The 22,803-nt window shown below is 43.6% G+C and overlaps 1 protein-coding gene across 12 annotated transcripts in view; it reads left to right on the top strand.

Annotated features, from left to right (window-relative positions):
• Positions 1–21,923, top strand: part of TRAF3IP2 (TRAF3 interacting protein 2) — a 29,656-nt gene extending 7,733 nt beyond the window's left edge. For 2 of the 12 annotated variants that reach the window (XR_002863410.2, XM_086876840.1), the window contains exons 2-10: positions 3,001–3,084; positions 3,334–4,086; positions 7,119–7,308; positions 9,537–9,712; positions 11,214–11,302; positions 13,005–13,068; positions 15,250–15,366; positions 16,484–16,558; positions 21,319–21,923. Coding sequence is in view for 9 of the 12 variants with exons in the window: in XM_086876840.1 (XP_086732966.1) it covers positions 15,259–15,366; positions 16,484–16,558; positions 21,319–21,465 (330 nt within the window). In the remaining 3 variants the exon portion in view is untranslated. Of the gene's footprint in view, positions 1–3,000; positions 3,085–3,172; positions 4,087–7,118; positions 7,309–9,536; positions 9,713–10,559; positions 10,753–11,213; positions 11,303–13,004; positions 13,074–13,471; positions 15,367–16,300; positions 16,389–16,483; positions 16,559–21,318 lie in introns of those variants that run through there. The other 10 variants (XM_086876835.1, XM_023923947.2, XM_086876837.1 and 7 more) reach the window with 8 other exon arrangements.
• The last annotated feature ends 880 nt before the right edge of the window (positions 21,924–22,803 follow it).

The raw sequence follows: 22,803 nt of genomic DNA, 5'->3' as shown, positions 1-22,803 counted from the left end.
ATTTTTTGCAGGTAAAAACGTAAGTGGTGGATTTGGTTGTCTCTGCTGTCTGACCAAATTATTTCACTCAGATACTCTGAGTAATTTTTTAAGCTCAAGTTACACAGGAAGGAAATAAGGCTGTCTTTTAAATATTAAGTTGATTTGAGAGATGAAGAAGCATTTATCCATTCAGAGGTTAAACTAATAGGAAAGACATTTTTTTTTAATATTCTGAAGTAAGACATTTGAAGAGTTTGGTGGCTGATTATTTGCTGTACTTTAATAAAGTCTTAATATCCCTGACTAAATACATTAAATAATAAACTTCAAGAGAGCAAACCTGAATTTTCCTTGCCCATGTTGTCTCTTTCAGTAGATTCATGAAGTTCATTTCATAGATAGCTAGATGTTAGCAATGGAACTAAAAAAAGTACTACAACTTTGGAGGTTGTAGCCTCCAATGGAATTTAGTAACTTTTAAATCCCATCTGACACCCAATCCAAAACCTATGGAGGTCAATAGAGAGATTTCCATTTACTTCATTGAGCTCTGGATTGAGATCTTGGTTTCTTCACAGAAATCTGTTCTTCTTGTCATGGTGCTAAAGGCTATTGAGTATAGAGGATCTGAATTCAAAGTGTTTTCTAGCATTTTTACCCAGCTATTTCAGAGACCATCAAAACAGCGTCTTGGTGTATGAGGCATTGCAAATTTGTTTCTGAAAAGTCTAGTTTGCATGTTTGCTAAGGATTATGTCGAATGGAGGGATGCTCAGCCAATGCATGAGGTGGAGCTGTACCCCAGTCCACAGCTGAGTTGTGCTTTGTGAACACCAGGGTGAATTTTATGCAAGGAACCAGTTTACTGGAGATGCTCAGAGGGGAATAAGAGTCTGCAATGTGATTTGTGCTGCCGGAGCGTGCGCGTCATTCACTTTTACAACCAAATGTTCAGAGATATCCACAAGTTGAAGCATGTCTGAGCAGGCATTCCAAGGCCAGCTGATCCAAGGGTCAGGTTTACAAAGCTGTCGAGGTGAGCAGAAGACAGCTGCTTTGCAAGGCGTTTGACAACCTCTCCTTCACAGGTGCTTCTCTGTCAGGGGGCCGCTCAGCAGCTTTAGGGCCTGGTTGGTGTAAGTCTGACTGTGCTGAACTGCCCTGCTGAGTCACCACCCCAGGGCAGTCATCATTTAAACAGACATCTGACCAAAGGTCCCAGGCAAAGGGCGCTTCGCCACCCTCACACAGCACAGCACATCCTGACACAGGCCTGCGCTGGCGCTGAGAGCTCGAGGTTTTCTCTTTCCGTAACATCAGTTATGCCTGTCAGAAAACCAGGACTCAGCTGGCTGGTGTTTGTGACTGGGCGTAGAGGAAAAGGGGTGCAAACCGCAGGGAGAGATGTGATGGTGGGGAGCTGACTGTCAGCCTTTCCAGGCTGGGTGCTGGAATGGCAGGAGCTGGTTTGGCACCAGACCCAGCGCTCTCGTGCAGGGGCTGCAGCTGTCGGAGCAGCAGCGTGTGTGCTGTGCTGGTGCAGCTAATAGCTGCTCTGAGGACTTGCCTACATGGGAAAATTTACCAGTGTAATTATCCCACTGTAATTATCCCAGGATAACTCTCCCTGTGGATGTGCTTAATATAACATAGGGTATGTATGAATATATGGCAAATCTTCAGCACAGATGGGGCTTAAGTTACAGAGAGGAGGAATGTTTACATTGCAGCCCAGCAGCAAAGCACAGTTTATATCCTACTTCCTAGCAAATGTTACACCCAGAATTTTCTGTGCCAGAGGTACTTTCAGGGGGAAGTATGTGTCATTTGATCTGATCAGCAAAAATGTAAAGCCTCAACCTTGCCCTGTAACATGGGGCACAACATTTGCTTTTACAGAATCGCTGTGAAAGCCAGGGTAAAGGCTTGGGACACTCCTTTGTGTCTCTCTGTGATTGTATTCAACATTTTTTTATAGAGTGGTCATTTAAATTTGTTCATTTGACTTTTTTTTTTGTTCAAGATGCTGTGACTGAAGTTGGGAGAAGCCCTTGGATTGCTAAAAGCTCTTCTAACATGTTGTGATTTTGACTTTCTCCACCAGGCTTTCAGACCAGATTCTTTTGCCAAATTTTGTCATTCCCATTGCTTGAGTGCTTAGTCCCCTCTCCTACTTGGGATTTTAGCTTCTTCAATCTGATAGAAGGTGAATGGCAGGGGAAATGATGAGCACCAAGCACATTTTTCTATAGTCCATGGTTGGAGAGAGAATTTGCTGGGAGGAAGGTGAGCTCCACCCTGTAAGAGGATGAAGATGGCTGCAGTTCCTGAAGCCTGCTCAGCATTCACCCATCATGCTGTTATCATCCTGACTCAGGGTGAAGCAGAGGCATCCATCATCAGGAGTCACTTGGCTGGACCAGATTTACTGATAGCAGCCCCAAAAGGAATTCATAATTGATAATGTTATTTTGGGCCCAAGTCAGTTCTGAAGGAAAGAGGCAAAAAAAATCCAAACAATAACTAATCTCTCTAAATTATCTTTTAATTTACAGCAATTTAAAATAATGAGTCGTGTGATAGTAGACAGTAAGAAATGATACAATATAAGCAGCAGCACTTAGAAACAAGATTTTGAGTTGAAACTACTCAGCTAGGTTTGTGGTGAAGTTTAGATCCAATGCATCAGCTGTTATTAGAAGGTCAGGAGTAAAATAATTGCAAATGGTTGTGTTGCCTGGATTGTGCCTAAACCAAACCTCCAAAATTAAGCAGTCTGATCTACTATCAGGTGCTAGAATTACTTCTGAGAGATGGTTCATCTGCTTTTGTCCCCCTCCAGTGTCAGCAGGAACAGTGGGTTTCAGAAATCCCTTAAAAAACACTTGGTTTGCGCAACACCATTTCCAAAACTTTAACTGCTGTTTCTTTTCCAGCATCTGAGATAGAGTTATTTTAGGATTACTGCCCATGTGAAACTGCACCATGTTCACAAGAGTCCTTTCTCTTGTTTTCCAGCTTGCTGAAAAAATCTGGCCTTGCAGTAAGGCAGCTGACTCACTTCTGGTTCAACGAAAAATTTGGAAATGGCCTTTATGTCAGGTTAGTCCAAACTATAATTCTCTACTAGCTTCACTCCAGCTAACCCTCTATTTTCTTGTTTTGCCAAAAGTCAGACAGACCTTTCTTGCTGTTTTCTGACATCCTTTTAAAAAGCATTAAAGTATAAAGAATTTAAAGAATACATATTTCTCTTCAGTATTCCAGCTCACAGTCACCGAATGGTGATGGATGAGAGGCGTTTGACTGTGTGCCTGTCCACCTCCAGTGTTACTTCTCTCAATTTTTCAGGTACTTTTGTGGGTCGAAGCATACCAGTTGAAGTGGATGAATCCATGCCATTTTCCCAGTTACCTGAACACGTCTTGGAAAACGCTCTGCAGCCTTCTGGAGAAGATATGGAGGATGAGGAGGCCCAGAGCCCACGTGTTGCTCAAACACCTCGGGCCAATCCATCTTGCCTTTGCAGAGCACCAGCATGTCGTCATTCAGCACTGTCTGTGGAGCCTGACAGCAGCTTGTGGTCATCAAAGGATACTGATCCTGATGGAGGTGGACACTCCTGTTCCCCTAGTGAATCAATATCAGGAGTATTTCCCTCGAAGACACATTCTATAGGGATGGACAAACCAGGCATGCAGCCAAGATCACAGCTTTTGGCTGACACTAGGCACAACTCCAGTAAATCAGAGCAGATCTTGTCTGATGTTCCTGAGAACTCACTGGAGGAGAGCAGCCAAGGGAGTTCACAGCCACAGCAACCCTCAGGAAACAGACTCCTGGCAGAGCTGGGGACTATAGATACAGGGTACAACTCCCAGTCACAAGACGTCATGGGCATTAGGCATCTGGAGCCCCCCTTACCACTGGTGTCTGTGCTGAACCCCCAGGACCTCCCAGGACCACTGATCTCCAGAGAGTTTTTGGGACCTGAGCATCAGCAGTGCCCTCTGTGCCAGCACTTGCCACATCCCAACACCCCCTCGCAAGCCCACGGCTGTTTCAGGCACCGCTGCCCGGCACAGCAGCCCGCCCAAGGCCCATGTGAGTAGCACCTCTCGCCCCACAGGAGGTTCTCTGGGTGTGTCTCAGCCATCGTTCACCAAGGGCGTGTTCCCAACACAGCATGCAATCATTAAGCTCCTTAAACATCCAGCTGCAGTCCATTTTACAATTTCAGATTTTTGGGTTATGTGGCTGGACTCTGCTGCAAAACCTCTGAACCTCTAAGTTAAAGAGGTCACAGTTACTCATCGAGTGCAGGCGAATGATTTTGCCTAGAAACCAGCCTTTATCGGTCACGCTGAGCATGCACAGCCTCTCCCTGCTGTTATTTCATATTCTAGTCATTTCCTTCCTCCTTGCATCAGTCATTCGGCAGCCTCCTATACCGACTCAATTCCTGTTGTTTTCATAGATTTCCTTGCTCCCCCTTGGATCCCCAAAGTTGAGAATTTCCTGCCAGGATCAGGATGGGAGGTTACCCTTGATCTCCATAAATAGTATCTCCCAGCACTATGGCCAGACTCACCCATGTGTTTTATTTCTATGTGAAAAGAGCGTGACATCCATCATCCTCATTTTTTTTTCCCCGTTGTCAGCTGAAATGAAAGCTCATTACTTAAAATGGAGCCCTCTCAGCTGCTGGTGATTGTGTCGCTGAGCGCTGATGTGACTCCCTCAATATGGGCGTTCTGGCTCTGGGAGACTACAGCACAATTTACAGCCTGCTATTAATTAGTATTCCTTTTCAGCCTCTGAGATTTTTATCTGTTATGAAGTGAGCTTTGAACATTCAACAGCAATATCATTGTTTTGATATAATTTATATTACATTAGGCTCATGAGACCCTGACCTGTTTTGGGCTGCCTTTGTAATAAAAACTGTAGGCCTGTTCTGATAAACTTCTTTTTTTTTTTTTTTTTAACCATTTTTGTGACTCCACAGCATTTATATTGCATCTGTTTAAGGAGTTTTGTCATTCCAGCAATGTGCTATAATCAGGTATATGAAAGAGGAGGGTTTCAGAAACTCAGTTTCCAGCTCTGATTTTGGAACTTTGTAAAGGGGAAGGGGCTACAGATGGACTTTCAACAATATTTACAGCTTAAAATGTCCTCTGGTTTTCTTTTCCTACCTCCTCCTTTCAGTTCAGCTTTAAGCAGACAAAAAGCTGGTTGCACAACACCCCTCACTATTTACCTCCATTTACCTCCTCCACAAGCAGACATCTGAGAAATAGGACATTTACTGAATGAGGACATTTTGTTTGAAAGCAGGAGCTCTGAAAGGCTTTCTTCAGAAAAATCACTACCATTCCAGTCATATCCAGAGGGCAAAAAGAGTAAAATAAACTCAGATGGCTGGAGCAGATTTGGTCAGGACCAAGAAGCTGGCAACTGTACTCCTGTTTCTCACATGCCTGGTACAGAGTAAATCACCTCCTGACAGCTCCTTGTGTCTCAGATAATTGTTGGGCAGTGGCAGCCCACAACAAAGCTCTGCAGTTTGTGTGCTGCAACACGCCTCCCCTGGGGAAGAGCAACTGTGCCCAGAGGCTCTAAGCTGGCTCGGGGCACCTGCTGTTTGAGATACAACAACAAAACTGTTTCTGAAGTCAAAGAAATGTTCACAACAATGCCGTGTGCCCAGGGATCATTTTTTCCGATATCTGTTTTTGAGGGATGTGGGGGTGTGTGGGCACACACGCCTGGCCACGCTGTGCTTTGAACTGTGGCTGCATCCAATCTGCTGTAGCAGCAGACAGATCCAAAGGAAGCTGGTGAAACATTGGCCTTAAAACCTCCAAACCAAACTGCATGTCCCAGATCCCTGCCACCTTCCCTAGAGCTGGTCATGAGGAATCCAGGAGGAAATCATACTGACTTGCAAGATGATTCTCTCAGACCCTTTCACCCTGTCCTGTTGCAAATAGTTAAGGGGGGGTGTGGGAAAATCTCCTAAAACAATCTCAACAAATGCAATGTTGCTGACTTACAATTTCATCAGGAATCTGTGTAATTATGGGGTTGGTTGGAGGGCTTTTTTCTTAGTTGTTGGCTCCCAGAATTGGAATATTTCATCAAAGCTTTGTTCTCTTTCTTTATCCTACCTTTAAAAAAATATATATATATTCCTCATGGCTGCTAGGGAAAGGAAAGCATGACCCAAAAATAGCTAAAATGATTTAAAAAACAATTTTGGGGTAAAAAAGCATTTGAGTACTGCAGCTTTTAGAGACAGCTCGTAACACCATAATCATGCAGTGCTAATAAGCCTTGTCAGGCTGGACTTTGATCTGCACACAGCAGCTTGGAAGTGCACAGAGCTGCTGCCTAATGAAAACTGCAAGCAGAAAGACTGAGAGAAAAAAAATTCCTCCTCCCCAGTTGGGAAACAAACAGCTTACATTGCTTTCTCTTTCAGTTTATGCCAACAGTTCCACTGTACGATAGTTATTAATCAGTGTTACGTGTGGCCAGCAACAGTACAGGTTTTCAGAATTACTTGAGCAAAATTATCACTTTGGGCTTCCCCTGCAGCGTCTTGGATGGCAATGGGAGCAGCAGCAAGTCCTTAAAATGTCACTTTGACAGAAAATTCACACAGGGTGAAGTAACAAACTAAGCGATTATTTTTCCTCTTTTCATTTACAATAATCACAGTCTGTTTAGCCCTAGTGTTGCAAACTGATTTGTTCCAGGATTTTGCATCTGCTTTCATGAGAACTTTGGGATGATTCATTTTCACAAGTCATTGCCAAAAAGAAATTAAAAAAAAAAAAAAAAAAAGAAGCCCTACCAAAACCACTGAGGCACAGTAAGTGCAGGGACAAAGCAGCCCTGAATGCCCAGCCCTGAGCAGGGATCTGAACCGTGCCGTATGTGAATGGGAAGTAGCAGGCTTTAGACTCTAAAACATTCCTTCATCTGGCTTCTTTCAGAGCGAGATACCTGCAAATGCCTCCAAACTGCTCAGTTTCCCGAGACATGCCTGGGAAGGAATAAACACAAACTGAGGCAAAAATGTGTTGGCTGAAATGATAGTTGCTGCCTTTATTTTCTCACCCTCCCAGATGGCAGAGCTCCTTACCAACATTTTGCAGAGCCATCGCAACCACTTCCTCCTGTTCCTGGACCTTGCATGAGAGTTATCCGCCCGGCCCAGCAAGTCATCCCAAATTACTCAAACCTTCGTGCTCCCAGAGGCACTGGAGATCGACCACCCCAGAGGACATGCTCCTCCCCTGGTCCTCCTCGATTCCCGTAAGTGTGCCTGGCAGGGTGGGGGTTGTGGGAAGTGGAAGTTCCTCTGATCTGATTTTGTGGGCTTTCAACCAGTAATTCTGAATCCTTGTACTGTGAGCGTGCCCAGGCTGCAGAAGTACATGTGAGATGCTGGATTGCATTCTTAATTTGCTGTTTTACGCCCAGTGGGGGCCTGACCCTTTCCTAAAGGACTTCAAAGGCAGATACCTGATATGTTGTTAGAGCACACCCTGAAATGCACAGTTAAGGAAGATAAATGCTTGAAGGTTAAAGGGATGAGGGGCTGAAAAATATCTCAGTTGAAACCTTAGAGCTCTCCTGCTCCTGGGCAAAGGTCAATTTGGTGGCTTGCTAGGATCTTCAGCTTTACACTGTTCCAGCCTGGGACAACTCAATCACTGGCGTCCAGTGATTTCCTTCTTACCTCTTCTGTGATGCAGAGAAGAAGGGAGAAAATCCCATCAGTTGCTGATATATTTCTACACTGCAATTTGCAGCCTTTTCTATGATTTTTCATAGCAAAATGATCTGATACCTTTCATCCAGGGCTTTTTGACTGATTTTCAAATATTAATTTACCAGGCCTTATATTTTTACAAGTATCTCATTAGCAGATGGCAAATCCTATTCATGCAGAGGTTCCTTCAGACTCAGCTGTCTAAAAACAAATTGAAGCTTCGTGTTTTGAGAATATCTGAAATCAGGCTGGTTTTATTCAAGTGCCACAATACTTACAGAGGTATTAAACTTACAGGCATCTGAAAATGTCCACTTATGTGACATGGTCTTGGGAGGGAACTGTTGGACAGGACAAAAGAGGGCAGACTGCTGAAATAGCATTCTGCTCTGGCCTGTGAAAGGTTAAGGGCTGTAACAGAAAAGTGACAGCAAGATAAGGGAGTACCTGCAGCAGAGAGAATGCACTGAAGAGTTTATATGAAAATGTAAAAATATTGGGGGTAGTGGGTATCCTTTGCAGTAGTAAAATTTAAAACCAGACTCCTGATTTTTGGCACATTTGTTAGGTAAGGTGGAGTTTCAGGAAGATCTGTAAATTAGCCACTGGGTAGTGTTTTTGTGGCCACTGGTGAAGCATGTGTTGCTTTTATTAGTACTTTCTTCTGCTAAAAGAGATCCAGAATACTCGGGGTCTGTCCTGCGGCTGCGTGGCTGCTGCTTGCAGGCTGACTCCAGGAACAGCAGTTATGTGTTGGTAATATTTGCCTATAGAGTATTTTGTAACAGAAAACATCTGCACCGAAATGAATAAACCAAATCTTAATGTGACAACAGAAAACATGCTGCGACCAGCCTGTCATCATTCATTTAAGGAAGGCTAAGAAAAAAAAAAGAGTGGTCTTGATTGACTAAACATCATGGCTGTGTGGGGAAAAGCTCTCAGAGAAACATAAAACTCATCCAACAGATTCAACCCAGCAGACTGCAAGCACACCTCATGTAAAAATCTCTATTATAGATTCACCTTCCCATTGACTTACAATCTGAAGCCAAAGTGTAGCAGGACAAGAACTGCTAAGCTTCCTAAAATCATCCCTTTCTGTCTGTTTACTACAATGAAGTAGACATTAGGCAAGGTTATTGCAGGTCTGGAATGCCAGTCCCTGACATTAGAAACCCTTGTTTGGGTCTGCCGTTGATGGTCAAGAAATTAACTTTGTTCCCTTTGGCAAAACATAGGGTTTGTCCAAGACTGGAGGCCCTCTGGGGCTGGAGCTGGAGTGCCCTTGTAGACCCATTTTCCCAATTTCCACCTTTCTCTGAGCCTCTTGTGCTCCCCAGGACATGGTGAGAGCATCTGAGGTGCCATGAAGCGTTTTTTACCTTTAGATAATGGGAAGAGGTTACCCAAAGGCCACCCTGCTCCTGTACGTGCATAACAGCATGCACGACATTATTTCTCACTCAGAAACAGCCTTTGCTTCTGCTAATTGCAAGCTGAACAGCTCTCAGCTATGATGTGACTTACTTCCTGTGATTAATATTGTTTCTCTGATAAACTGCTTCTTGTGGTAGCCTGTCACCAAGGTATCTGTTCCAAAGACACTGTGATAACTAAGCAGATGTGCTGAGCCAAGCATTTCTGGGAAAACTTTTCACAGCTAATACGCAGATAAGGTTCTTAGTGTGTTATTAGAAGGAAAAGAAATTCTGAATTTTGCCCGAAAATAAGTATTTTCTAAATCCTCCATTGCTTTTCTTTGTAGAAACCAGCTATACAACCAGCTACCTAATGGTCAGCTGCCCCCCAAGGCATGTGGCCTGGATGAAGCATGTGGTTGTCCTTCTGACAATTTTCCATCTCCAGCTGCTGTCCCGAGACCTCTCAGTAACCCTGCAGTCAGGGGAACTCTGAGAACCAGCAATCTGCCGGAGGAGTTGCGTAAGTGGTTAGCAAATTTGCTCTGTGCAAGATTTTACAGCACAGCCTAACAGCTTTAGGTGAGAGAGCTCCAGAGTGGTGAAAGGGGGAGGAGAAGGCAGGGGGAAATGACATTAAGACACAAAGACAACAAGAAAAGAAAATACCAAGTGTCACCACATCTGTTGGGTGTGAGTGTCTGTGTTTGGTGGGATGGAATTACCCCCTTGAATCCTGAAAGGGTAATTGTCATTAATTGCTTGTTATTTTGTTTACAAAAAGTAAATAGTGTTTAGAATGTTTTCATGACTCCTTGCTAAACAGGATGTCGCTTTGAGGCAGGAGGGGCTGGAGCTTACAGTAAAAGACTAATAACAAACAAAGCCTGAGGGATAAAATGTTTCTGCCTGTCCCAAACTAGACAAAAATATTGAGCCCTGACCTTAGTTTCTCCCTGAACTGGTGAGACTGGAGAGGACTCTGAGACATGCTGAGGGCAGCACAGGCTCTGCCTGACATGCTTCTATTGCCACCAGCACCACAGATAGAGTCATCCTCCAACTCTAAGGGAAAGTCAGGTTTCAGAAAAATAGCTTCTTTCTGAATGCCAAGCTGACTAGTAGATGAGATGTACCATTGCTAAGAACCCCCCACAGCTCTCCTGAGGTTTCAGTTTTTCCTTTGTTCTTTGTTCTGCATATCACCTTTCAAATCTTGCATCTCTCTGGCCTGTAGGAGTGAGGCATGATGCCAGATGCCACTCTTGGATAGACCCTGCTTTATCAGTTTGCGTGTCCTACATGGAGGAATTACTGGGTAAAACAGGGTCATCTGTGGTACATGCACAGCTGGATTAGATCAGCCAGCTGGTTTACCCTGATGCAAATCCATGAAAACCCCTCCCACAAGGGCAAGGATTGTTGTCACCAGCCATGCATCCTGCCTGCACAGGGGGCTAATGCTGCTCCAAGGAGAGGCAGAATGACATGCATAAGGGCCCTTCTAGCTCTGTGTCGTATCAGTGGGTCTGGGGAAAGCTGTGCTGGCTGCAGCTAGTGCAGGTAACACGAGCTGAGGGTGAGAGCCCAGGCTCAGGTATGCCCAAGTGCTGGGAAAAAGCAGCTCTGGTCACAGGGCAGGGGGAGCAGCAGAGGGATTTACCCTCTGCAGCTTGCTAGTAAGGCAGGAGGAGCTCAAATCTAGAGCAGGGTTTTGTACAGGGGGTTGGTCTCAACACTGAGCCACTGCACCATCCCACATCCATTTTGTAAACAATCCAAAGAGACCTAAGTGGGCAGAACCTGCAGCGTGGTAGAAAAGGAGGGCTGTGATAGTCTCACCCCCTGAATGGTGTATTTGAAGGAGGGCTGTGATAGTCTCACCCTCCTGAATGGTGTATTTGAAGGAGGGCTGTGATAGTCTCACCCCCTGAATGGTGTATTTGAAGGAGGGCTGTGACAGTCTCACCCTCTGAATGGTGTATTTAAATGTGTTACGTATTCATACAGACTCTCTCTCCCAGGCAAAGTCTTTATAACCTACTCAGTGGATACGGCAGTGGAGGTTATGAAATTTGTGAACTTCCTGTCTGTAAATGGATTTCAAACTGCTGTAAGTATTCCTTCTGGAAAAAATGACTTTCAACCAGGGAAGAGGCTTTTTTTAAAAAAAGCAGTGGCAATACACTGTCCATTGAAATGTTTTTCTGGTTATCATCACGTTTTGTAGGCCAAGGAAGATACAAATAGATTGAACTAGCCCTGGTTTTGCATGCTGTAATTTAAATGATCTGCCTTTTTGTTTATTCCTCTTTTTACTGAATTATGTGCTTTGAAATATGCTTTAATAATGACCCTGGAAAATTTCACTTAGTGACACCAGATGGGCAATAGTGTGAGGTTTTGTGAGCTATTCCATTAATATTGTCTCATATTTGATCTGTAATATCAGTGTTACAAAAGGTCAATCTAATGTTCATCCTATCCTACCTTTTTTTTTTTCCTCCAATGCTATTGCATCATTGATTCTTTCGATGTGAATAGCTTTCTGCTAAAAAAGATCTAAAATTAGATTCTAAAATTCACACAGCTTAATGAAACAGCCCATCTCATGGTTTCGTTTGCTTTGTTATCCCTTTAAAAGTGATTTTGCTTTGTTATGCTTTTAAAAGGGATTCTAAAAATCATTGGCCTGAAAAGGTCTGTGTCATACTGTCTAATCCCATAAACCATTCAGATTTTAACTGAATTTCTCATGAGTTTGCTTCATCTTAGAGGCCCACAGAGGCTCTAGGATTCAGTGTTCATCAAAATCTTGATTCATATTTTCTTACTTCAAGAGCATATGCTATCTGACCCCTCAACCTTCACTCTTTGGCTCCAATTCAGGAAAGCATTTAAGCAAGTGGCTATCATTAAGCTGAATGAGACTCAGTGGGGGGGCTTTGCACATGCTTATTTATTTTCATGAATCAAAGTTTTTTTACAGAGACTGCAATTATACTTCTCTCCAGCAGTTCTGTACTATGACCAATTCATAAGAAAGTTTCTGGGCACCATAGCTTTACAGATTAGAAGGTTCATTAACAGCACCTTTGCTGGACAGGCAACTCTTGGAGCCTATTGCAGAATAATAGATACAGCAAAATGTCCCCAAAGCAGGGAAACAAGTGGGCTCTCTGCATTCAGAAAAGGAAAAAGATAGACTTGAGAGCAGATCATGACTCTTATCTCAAAGACTTGGAGAAGTTAATACTTACTCCATTGGTCACAGTCACTGACTGATGGCTTCTGAGTTTACTGGGCATGCAGAGAAGCAAGCGGTGTTGGTATTCAGTCCTATGAAGTCCTCCACTGCTCTGCTGTCACTGAAGTCTGGGTGACTGCACCCAGTTATCAGCGACCTGGCTGACTTCCCACCACACACGCTGAATATTTAGTTCAATATGAAGCTAAAGCTTCATACTCAGTACAACTTTGCAGTCAGAAAATAGCAGGCATTTGCAGCTATACAGATGGAGAAGGTGAGCAGCACCTTGTTGTTTCCAGTAAAAAATGCCTGGGAGTTGGGGGCTGGCAGGACAGCCAGTCAAAGGGCCAGCTGAGTGGGATCCCAAGGATGTGCCTGCCTCTCTGCCTGCTGCCTCTCCAGCTGGACTGCACAGAAAAGGGGAGAAGTGCATGTACACATTTCTTTCCTAAGGGAATTGGGCATGCTTGTAATAAACAAGGGAAGCAGTAGGTGCTCTATCAGTGCCGTAAAATGGGGAGGAAAGGTGAAGGAATGCTCACCACAGACTTCCATTCTCTTGCAGATTGATATCTTTGAGGACACAGTACGAGGTATTGACATCATTAAGTGGATGGAGCGCTACCTAGGTGATGTATGTAAGGGCAATTTAACCTTGTTTATAGCAGAGGTGATCTGAGGAAAATGGTTGAATTATTCTAATACGCAGCAGGGACAGAATGAAAATGCAAGACCCTACTGTTGTCTTCCCTCCCCCTGTAAAAATGGCAAGAGGTGTTTCAGAGAGAGTGTAGGCAAATCTTTGTATCTGATAGTCCCAGAGCTCTTTCTTTAAGAAATGAAGTGCTAATCCTGGCATTCTTGCCAAATTCTAATCCTGTCTGTTGCATCCATCCTGAAGCTGCCATTGGAAAAGTTATTCCTCCATCCCCTTTTTAAATAGTGGGGTTTAGCTGTGCTTGGTTACAGTGGTATCTGTATTTCATCCCAGGCTGCATGGTCATGGCTAATATTCATCCTTCTCACCTGTAGCTTTTACACGGATATCTAAAACACTGAAGGGTTCTTCTGGATAAATCATCCTACATTTAAACTGGAAATTGATATTCTCTTGGTTGATATATAGATTTGCTCTCATCACTTCAGCTATATCTAAGCAGTAAAACAGATTTATTTTGCTGCCAGTGCTGTCCCCTGCAGCAACAGCTTCCTCTGAAGTTCTCCTGAGCAGTGAGTGCACATCTTTAGGATCAAGCCAGGTGGTCGGACTATACCAGCACAGCTGGGCACAAACTGGCAATTCTGACACTGGACAGGAGCCATCATGGGCTGGCTTCCTTGGATTCTCACCCTGCTGAGTGGCCACCGGGTCTCTAACTCACTCTGGCCAGTTCTCCATGTTCAGGAACAGGATGACAGCAGTGGTGGACTCTCTTCCACCTGAGCAAGGAAGCTCAACCATCCAAGCCACCCCTACACATGCAGGACAAATTAGGCTTGGGCTCACTGTGTGTAATGTAGGTAATGAAACCAGAAGACAGGGTGACTTTGCTTTTGCCAAAAACATCATTATCACTTAAAATACAAGCTGGCAGATCTCCTCTGGGACTTGTGCACAGTCAGTAGGAGAAACCAGTACGTGCAGAGAACAATCTCCTGTCTCCACCTGTGGATCTTTCTCTGACTACCCACCCCAGAAAAGTTTGGTTTCCCTCACTGACTGTAGAGGCAGTTTCTAACTTCAAAACCCTTACGTGTGTGGAGGAAGGGACTGCTTGGACACAAGCAGAAGAAAGTGTGCAACTGGGCATGTCCCTTCAACACCCTCAACATCTGCAAATGCTTACACTCGTCAAGCACAAGCAAAAGTAATTCTGGAGTATGTTGAGCCTGTGTAAGGGATAATGGCTCCTTACCATATTTGACCCTGTGTTGGGGCAGATTCTCTTGATACAGCACAGAAGGGAAGAGTTAATTACATGCCAGGCTGACTGTGACCCACAGACCTGGAAGCCTTACACAGCCTGATGTGCTGGGGATGAAGCGCAGGCCTCGGGTAAACACAAGTAGGAAGCTTTCATCTGCTGCATTTCAACTGGCCTGCCATTAAGGAGGAGAGGTATCTCCCAGATGTAAGGAATGGCCCCTCTCTGGAAACCAGAGCTCAGTGTGGGGCTGGCGTTAAACACGTCGGAGGCAGGATCTGAGCTGTCCTAGCAAGATGGAGGAGCAGCTCATCATGACAGAGCTGCCAGGTACCCATAAACCTGCCCAAGCCATCCACAACAGCCCCCCCCTCCACCCCACAACCACCTCTCTGCACACTTTGCCACTAAGATCAGCAAGAAAAGATGTCATTTCTGCCACTGAGAGCCCTAGAAGTAGCTTCCACAGACCACTGTCTTTAGTAGCTTTTTGTGTAAAAAGTCATAGATGACTAAATAGATGCACTTCTACATAAGCTGTTGGAAAACATTTGGGTCTGAATTTGAAGACAAAAGTTTTCTGTGTATGCACATAGACACTCTACACTGATAAAAAGTAGCTTTTTATGACAGGGATTCCAAGTGTCAACTGGTAGCTGCTAATACATCTCTTGACATTTAGATTTTCTATATTGAGATGTTGAGAAATAACGAGCAGAACGAGTGTGTGAGTTCTCCTGTATTTCCTGCCAGAATGAATGAGATCCTCTTGTGTTTGCCAGGAACACAAAGATCACTTAAAACACAAACTGGCAGATTTCCGATCTGCCTCTACCAAACATGCTGCGTTTCTCAATTTCATAAAAGTGCTTTTCTCCCTAACAGAAGACAGTGATGATAATCATAGCAATCAGTCCAAAATACAAACAGGATGTGGAAGGGGCTGAATCCCAGCTGGACAGGGATGAACACGGCTTACATACTAAATACATCCACAGGATGGTAAGCAAGGACATGCTTTTGCTGTTTTTACAAAGACTGTCTCTTCTTCTCAAAAGACAAATCTGTCTCCAAATGGCAGGTTCTTTGCTTTGTTTTCCCTAATCCCCATAGTTAAACACCCCTCTTTGGAATTCATTAATCCTTCCTCTCATCAGCTCCGTATACTCATTAACATCTGCTAAGAGGTTCAAGGAAGACAAATCCTATTAAACATGCTCCTCTTATTTCTTCATATTCTTTATTGTTCAATGTTTTTCCCCTCCTTCACCTTCTTGAGCCCTTGTATAGCCCTAAGCACAATCTTACCTAACAGTGCCTGACCTTCCTCCCTCTAAACCAGCCCCTGTTGCTTCAGCCATCCTGGGGTCTTTTCTTAGGCAGCAGTAAAGCTGACTGAAGGATGGAATTGCAGAGCAAGGGCCAGAGATGCAATGTGGGGCTCCTGGGGAGTGCATATTGCCAGAGGACCAGACACCCATCTCCACAGCCTGTCACAGGATGGACATTTATCCCAGAAGAGCCCACAGAGCCATGAAGCTGATCCATTCTCCCTTGGTTTGCAGTCTTGCAGTTTGGAGCCTTTCTCACACTGTAACCTATCTGATCCCCCAGTTTGAATCTGCAGTCAGGTTTCTCAGAAGCTGTCGCCAGCAGATGAGCTCTCAGCAGTACTCTGCTGTCTGTACCACCCCTGGGATGCCTGTGTCTAGGGCCATGGGGAGCAGGCTGGGCCCTAGCTCAGACACAGACCTGGCCTCTGGCTGAAATCTTTCACCAGTTTGTAGGCCAGACAGGGGTGTTGGTCAAGTCAGGCTTCACCAGTTCGAGATGGATTTCATGGGATTGCATCTGCAGCTAAACCCACAATTATTTCACACCATGAAACTAAATGTTCAAGAAATGGTGATGGATCTTTCCTGTATCCTTTCTGTAGCAATGAAGAATTAGCTGAAGTGGCCAAACCAAACAACACTGATCCCACCAGCAGTAGATCAAATCATTTAAACAGAAGAGCAGTTTAAGTAAGCAAGGAATACTTTTATACATAGGGTTAAGATGCACGCAGAGAAAAATTGTCAAGTCATTACAATTAAACTGGCATTTTGTTCTATTCTAGATGCAGATTGAGTTTATACAGCAAGGAAGTATGAACTTCAGATTCATCCCTGTGCTTTTTCCGAATGCCAAAAAGGTAACATGCCTGCATGCTTATGTACTTGCCACATGATTAAGTGCGCATTATTTTGATCACAGTGCAGCAGATGGAATCTTAAAACCCAGACACTCAATTTCTTGGTTCTTAATAGCCCACAAGTAATATTCCAAAGCTTATAGGTTTATGTATTCCAAAGTTTATAGGTTTATGTACATGCAAATAAAAAACATTTCATCCACAATATAAATCAGTGTATAAATGTATTTCTCATGATGAATGTACATTCATCACTAAAACTCAAATTGCCTTGAGCAGTGAAAGAATTTAAATGGAGAGAGGCAATCTATCCAGGAAGCATGCTTTTTATATTAACCCCTTTATAATTTTGTCCAAATGCAATGCTGATGAGTGACATGGGCAGGATTTATGACTGATGTGAAGAGAGGGTCTGGAAGAGGGTGTGTTGAGAATATAAAGAGTATAATATAAAAAGATAATAAATAAAAGTACTAGGCTGTTGCTTGAACTTTGACGGGCCCATCAAAGGCAAACAAAGATTTTTTAGGACTTGCCAGTTCATCTGCTCTCCTTACTTGTTTTGAAGATACATTTGAGAATAAGAAATAAGTAATGCAAAAGATTCCCATCTCTTCTACCTCACTGAGAGAATCTCTTGGATTTTTACCAAAACAAAAATAATAAAAGGCTTCAGTTATAGCTTCCTCAATCTCCTGTGTTGTATTTATATTCACTGTTGGGTAGCTATCATGTTGCCCCTAGGTACAGCTGCATTTTAGAAAAGTGTGGAAAAATTCTTTATATTTCTTTGGGTTCCCAAATTTGGAACATGAGTCAAAATTTAAACGTTATCAATGGTTATAGAGCTGTGCAGTCTCATCGCACTTGTGTATTTTAGTGTAATGAAGTTCTTTATTTAAGTACCAATTTAAGATAGATGAAAAGATAAAAGAAATTTGAAAACATGTCCCTGGGTTTGTAAAATATGTGAGGTCCTGTGGGTTGAACAGTACTTCTGGTATTTCATGTCATTCAGACCCCTTCCTGGATGATCCCAGTCTGCTACTTACCTTGACTACGTACCTGGAAGACAGCAATGGTGGGAATTGGGCAGGCCAAAGGCAGGGAAGTAGTCAGTCTTTGGTGGGGGGAAAGGGCTCCTAACCTTTGGGCTACTTGAGTGCCCACCATGTGAACAGACCACACAGTCTAGAGCCACTTGGCACCTTAAGAGTTGCAGAGGTGTCCCATGAGGCACTATAGCTGCCTTGGGGCTCTGAGACAGAACAATATGTGAATTTCCAGGGTTGGTTTATCCAGCTGCCTCTATTAAAGTATCAGGCTCCAGACATCCTTCCTGCCTATCCTCTGTAGTCCCACATAACCCTTCAGTTTTTCAAGAGGTGCCTTTCTCATTAAATTATGCAGATCAGCATTTTCTACCTTAAAGCTGTTAAGCTTTAGTCTCTTTCTCCACATAATCCTTTGGTACATCACCTACCTTCACCTAGCTACTTAAAGAAAATGTAACTGAGGACATCATGGGTGGAAGGAGAGCACCAGAGCCTGAACAGGTTGCAGTAGTGAAGTCTGGAGGCAGTCAGAGGAAGTGAGGTACCTGAAAAACTGCCAAGTATATGTACAATTGGATGATGTTGGCAGGCAAATTACTTCAATTTTGTCTTTTTTATACTGCCCTTTATATGTTCAAGTATTAGCATAGCTGGCAGTGGAAAAGAGCAGAAAATGAAGATTTGGAGGTTTCATCTAGGGATGGGGCTATTAGATGAATTAATCTCATACACAGCACATCATGAAGCACTGCTGGTATGTGAAAATTAGTCAACCTCCAACAGGAAGAGATCTGTGTGATCCAAGGAGCATTCATTAGGAAACTGAATAATGAGGCAAGGAATGCACAAAACACAGTTAAGGTGGAATTGGCATTTCCAGCTTCCAGTCACACACTACTGAAGGAAACATGGGTCTTGCTGGTTCAAGGTTTGCATGGCAACAATCCACAGAAATGTGTCCTCCTCACCTGGCCACCTGATGACCAAAGCATTAAGCCAAGATTGCCCCATGCTAGAGGCTCCCTCTGGAAGCAGCCAAGGGATGAGATGAACAGGGCTGGTGCCAGGGAAGGCAGGAGATGCCAAACCATGCTCTGCTGTCACAGCCCTGAACAGTCCTGTCCTCTGCAGTAATACACTTGCCCTCTTGCTGCCAGTTTGAACTGCGGAGTTATTTGATACTCTCCCTATGGCATAGAGAGAGTTTCCTCTCAGCTCACAGACAGACAAATTTTAAAAATGTAAAGGACAGTAACCATTTTCCCATTACTCCCACCTGCAATGACAGATGCTGTTGCATGGCAAGGAAAAGTCCCTTTCTCACTCTGGACAGAAACAGGAGTTACAGCTATCCTTTACGTCTACACACCTCCTTCAAATTAAAACTATTGCCACAGCTGATTCATGTGCAGGTGCTTTTTCACTGATTTCATTATGGAGGGTATTAAACAAAGCTGCACGAGCAGTTTTGGAAGCAAGGCACAGAGCTTGTGGATGTATAGTGCCTCTCTCATTATATCCCTACTTCCTGATTTCTTCCCTACTACACATTTCTCACACTAATTTCCATCTTAACTAATGATTTACCCATGTGGACTTCTATTAAATGCATTTCTGAAGTCGAGACTGACTATACCTACTGTATTTCCTTTGTCCAAAAAATGTAGTTTCTTATCAAAGGCAGAGAAAGAGCTCATTTGGTAAAACCCCCGCTGTATTTAATTGCATTTCCTTCTGTAGCTTTTAACAAGATTTAGTAAAGAAGCAAGTTCCATGTAACAATGGTATGCATGTGCATGCAAACATAGTCATCTTTCTTTCTCCCTCAAACATTTGAGTCTCTTGGCCAATTCCAAAGAGTTTTGTCAAAGGAGAGAAATTCATGAAGATTAAAATCCATTCCTATGCCAAAATAAAAAGACTAGCAGGTGGTGGCAAGAAGCCTTATTTTTGCTCCTGCCAAAGGGAATGCTCTGGGATCTTACCCTTGTGCAGTGAGGTGTCCATCTGGAAGAACAACCCTCCACTCTAGAGAGACCACTGACCACAGACTATCCTTTCTCAGCCACTGGAGAAAGGTCAGGCTTGATAGATACCTCTGCCAGTCACAAAGCTGCTTGTTCAGAAGCATAGGTGAGTTTATAGTAATGGGTCTGTAGGTGCCTGTGTGACTTACCTCCTTCTTCCTATACATAAATCCTCTAGCTCTAACAGAGTGGTTGCATCAATTAACACAAACTGCTCCCTGAGCAGGGAAAATGATGCTGCCTTGTTCCTCCAGCTGTACAGGCCAAGGAAAATACAGCCAATTTGAGAAGTATGATCATGGGAATGAAAGGTTTGGAATGCAGCTAGGCTGTTTGCTGGCAGCAGGACATGTGCAGCCCATGCCAGGGCATCCCCTGGCAAGGTGCCAGCGATGTGCATGCCAGTAGCTTTTTGCTCTGTCCTCTTGGAGCTAGTTCCACTAGCTTGACAGGAACTGTCTAACAGGGGCTATCCTGGGAAAACACTGCTAAATAAGAGGTCCAGAGACCAAGTGCTGGATGTCCTGGCTCCTCATGTTGCTTAACCTGCTCATTTTGGCTACGTTCTGGTGTCTCCAATTCCAAAACAAATCTCTGTCTCATGGTAACCATAAACTGGTTTTGATCAAGGATCTGTCCCTCTGTTAATTAGTGGTATTATAATAGCCCTTCACCCCTACACATCCAAGCTGTCCATATGGAAGTCTCCCAAGGCTGTGGGAACATGGGAACATGAGGTCTGAGCAGACTTGTCTCCATCAGCCAGCTGTCACTCTCCAGTGCCATGGTGGTCCCGGCTTCATTATGTTACTGGACATTAGCCAACCCCTGTGAAGGACTGCACCTTTTCCAGGATGTGGGGATTGGTGGAGGTTTGACCCTGCTAATCTGGAGATGCCATAGTCTTTCCTCAAGCTCAGCATCAGCCTCAGCCTTCTGCTCAGTTGGTCAGAGCACAGAATGCTTGGCGAAGAAAGGTGCAAGGGGAGGGGAGAGGGCTACCAGCATGTGAAATGTTCCTGTGGGGTCCCAGTCTTTCCCTACCGATCCTCATCCCAATGTTGAACATATTGTATGGATCCTCTAGTAGCTACTAAGGTGGCACTGAAGATTTCCCCGCTAGGGGCACTGAATTCCTCTTCTCTTCTCTTCTCTTCTCTTCTCTTCTCTTCTCTTCTCTTCTCTTCTCTTCTCTTCTCTTCTCTTCTCTTCTCTTCTCTTCTCTTCTCTTCTCTTCTCTTCTCTTCTCTTCTCTTCTCTTCTCTTCTCTTCTCTTCTCTTCTCTTCTCTTCTCTTCTCTTCTCTTCTCTTCTCTTCTCTTCTCTCTTTTTTCTCTTCTCCTCTTCTCCCCTTCTCTTCTTCTCCTCTTCTTTCTCTGTTTTCACAAGCTTTTCAATGCCTGTCATTGACATCAGACTTCCTTTGAAACATGGTGAAATTAGCCAATGTGATGGCAGAAGAGAAAGAGAGACAGGCAAGCTGTGAGATCACACAAAGTTCATTTATTTAGGAACCCAAATACAATTCTGAAGCCAAATTAACATTTCTTCTTTTTACAGGAAGTGCCTAGAACAAAATGAAATCTTCCTTGGCAGGGTCTGACAGAATCTGAAAGGTTCTTGTAGGGATTCAGAAGGATTTATGGGATTTAGCTTTTGTTTTGTTTGTTTTTTCTCAGGAACACGTGCCTACCTGGCTGCAGAACACTCACATTTATAACTGGCCAAAGAATAAGAAGAACATTCTTTTGCGGTTACTGCGTGAGGAGGAATACGTTGCTCCTCCAATAGGACCTTTACCAACACTCCAGGTTGTGCCGCTATGAACATTATAACTTAAAGCACATGACGAGTGGTTGTTAAAGGGTTGTTCCTGGCAGGGAGCCAGCACTCTTCCAGATGGCTCTTTTTGATGACAGAAGACACTCTTTCTGCTAAAGAAGTTGGTTGTCTTGGGTTACTCAGGCTCAGCTTGTTCTCTACCATGTTAAACATCTATTTCCAAAGCTGATGGAACAGAACTCTCTTCTCTAGATTTTCAAATAAGCTACAAATGGAAAGAATGCCCACTTTTATTTTAACATCTGGTTTTAACATATTCCTTTTATTAGTTATTATAGCAAACAAATACCAGAAATAATGTTGCAGTAAGTATAATATAAAAATTACATCCTCCTTTTTGCTCAGGGTTTCCTTAAAGATATTCCTGCTTTGTATAGCATTATTGAACCATTAATTTGTATATACACTATTAAATATATTTGCCTTTTGTAAGGCAATCTTATATACCGTGTCCACTTTTATTATTGCTGGGGACAACAGAGAAACGGGTTGGTTAAGGCAGGTTTTCCTTAGTCTTGCATAAAGAGACTTGTCTTCAATTAGAGGACTATCAGATCTGAAATCTCTGGAGTTCCCTTTCCTTACAGCTTGGTCCCTCACACCTCCAGCGTGTTGCAGCAATAGTCCCCAAAAGGAAAGCTGAATGCATCACTACGTGTGTGCTGTCAGTGCCATGGAACACTGCAGTATTTTTTATGGCAGGCCTTTAGCTTCACTACTGCTCTTCAGGCCTTATTTAAAACAGAGCATGTCAAAGGACAATTGGCATTTGTAAAGCCAGCAATTGTTAAGAGAAAGAACATTGACTCCTACAACTTGCAGTATGCAGTATGGAACAATAAAATAATCAAAGATGGAGAGCCACAGGGTGCTGGCCACCAGGATGGCTCAACAACATCACGTCTGCTAAAATTACAGACCACATAAGCATGACTTGGGTGAGGATTTTTTGGTTTTTACCAGCCTTAACCTTACTGAGGTAACAGTGAACGCTATTGGCTTAAAATTCTGCGGCCCTTATTCTTTAGAGCAGTAGTACAAAGATCCTCCTCAGCTCTAATATTTGTCATAAAAGGACCCAAACACAGCTTTATAAAAAAGTACATGTGATTGCAAGCCTGGAAAGAAAATTAGCCCAGAAGTACTCCTCGTACAGTATCCAAATTATTTAATTAGCTTTCCATGGAGGTGGTGCCAGCATGATGTGTTGATGCAGCACATGCTTTGTGGTGCTCATGGAGAAAAAAATTAAAACTCAGATTTTCCTTTAGCAGACTTTTGCACAAATTGTTGCAGCCATTTAAGAGAAGCGTGTATTCAGT

This window comes from Cyanistes caeruleus, chromosome 2 (genome assembly GCF_971803275.1).
Source record: "Cyanistes caeruleus chromosome 2, bCyaCae1.hap1.1, whole genome shotgun sequence".
Classification (NCBI taxonomy): domain Eukaryota; kingdom Metazoa; phylum Chordata; class Aves; order Passeriformes; family Paridae; genus Cyanistes; species Cyanistes caeruleus.
Note: the sequence above shows the minus strand (reverse complement) of the source record. Positions and strands in the feature narration are given on the sequence as shown.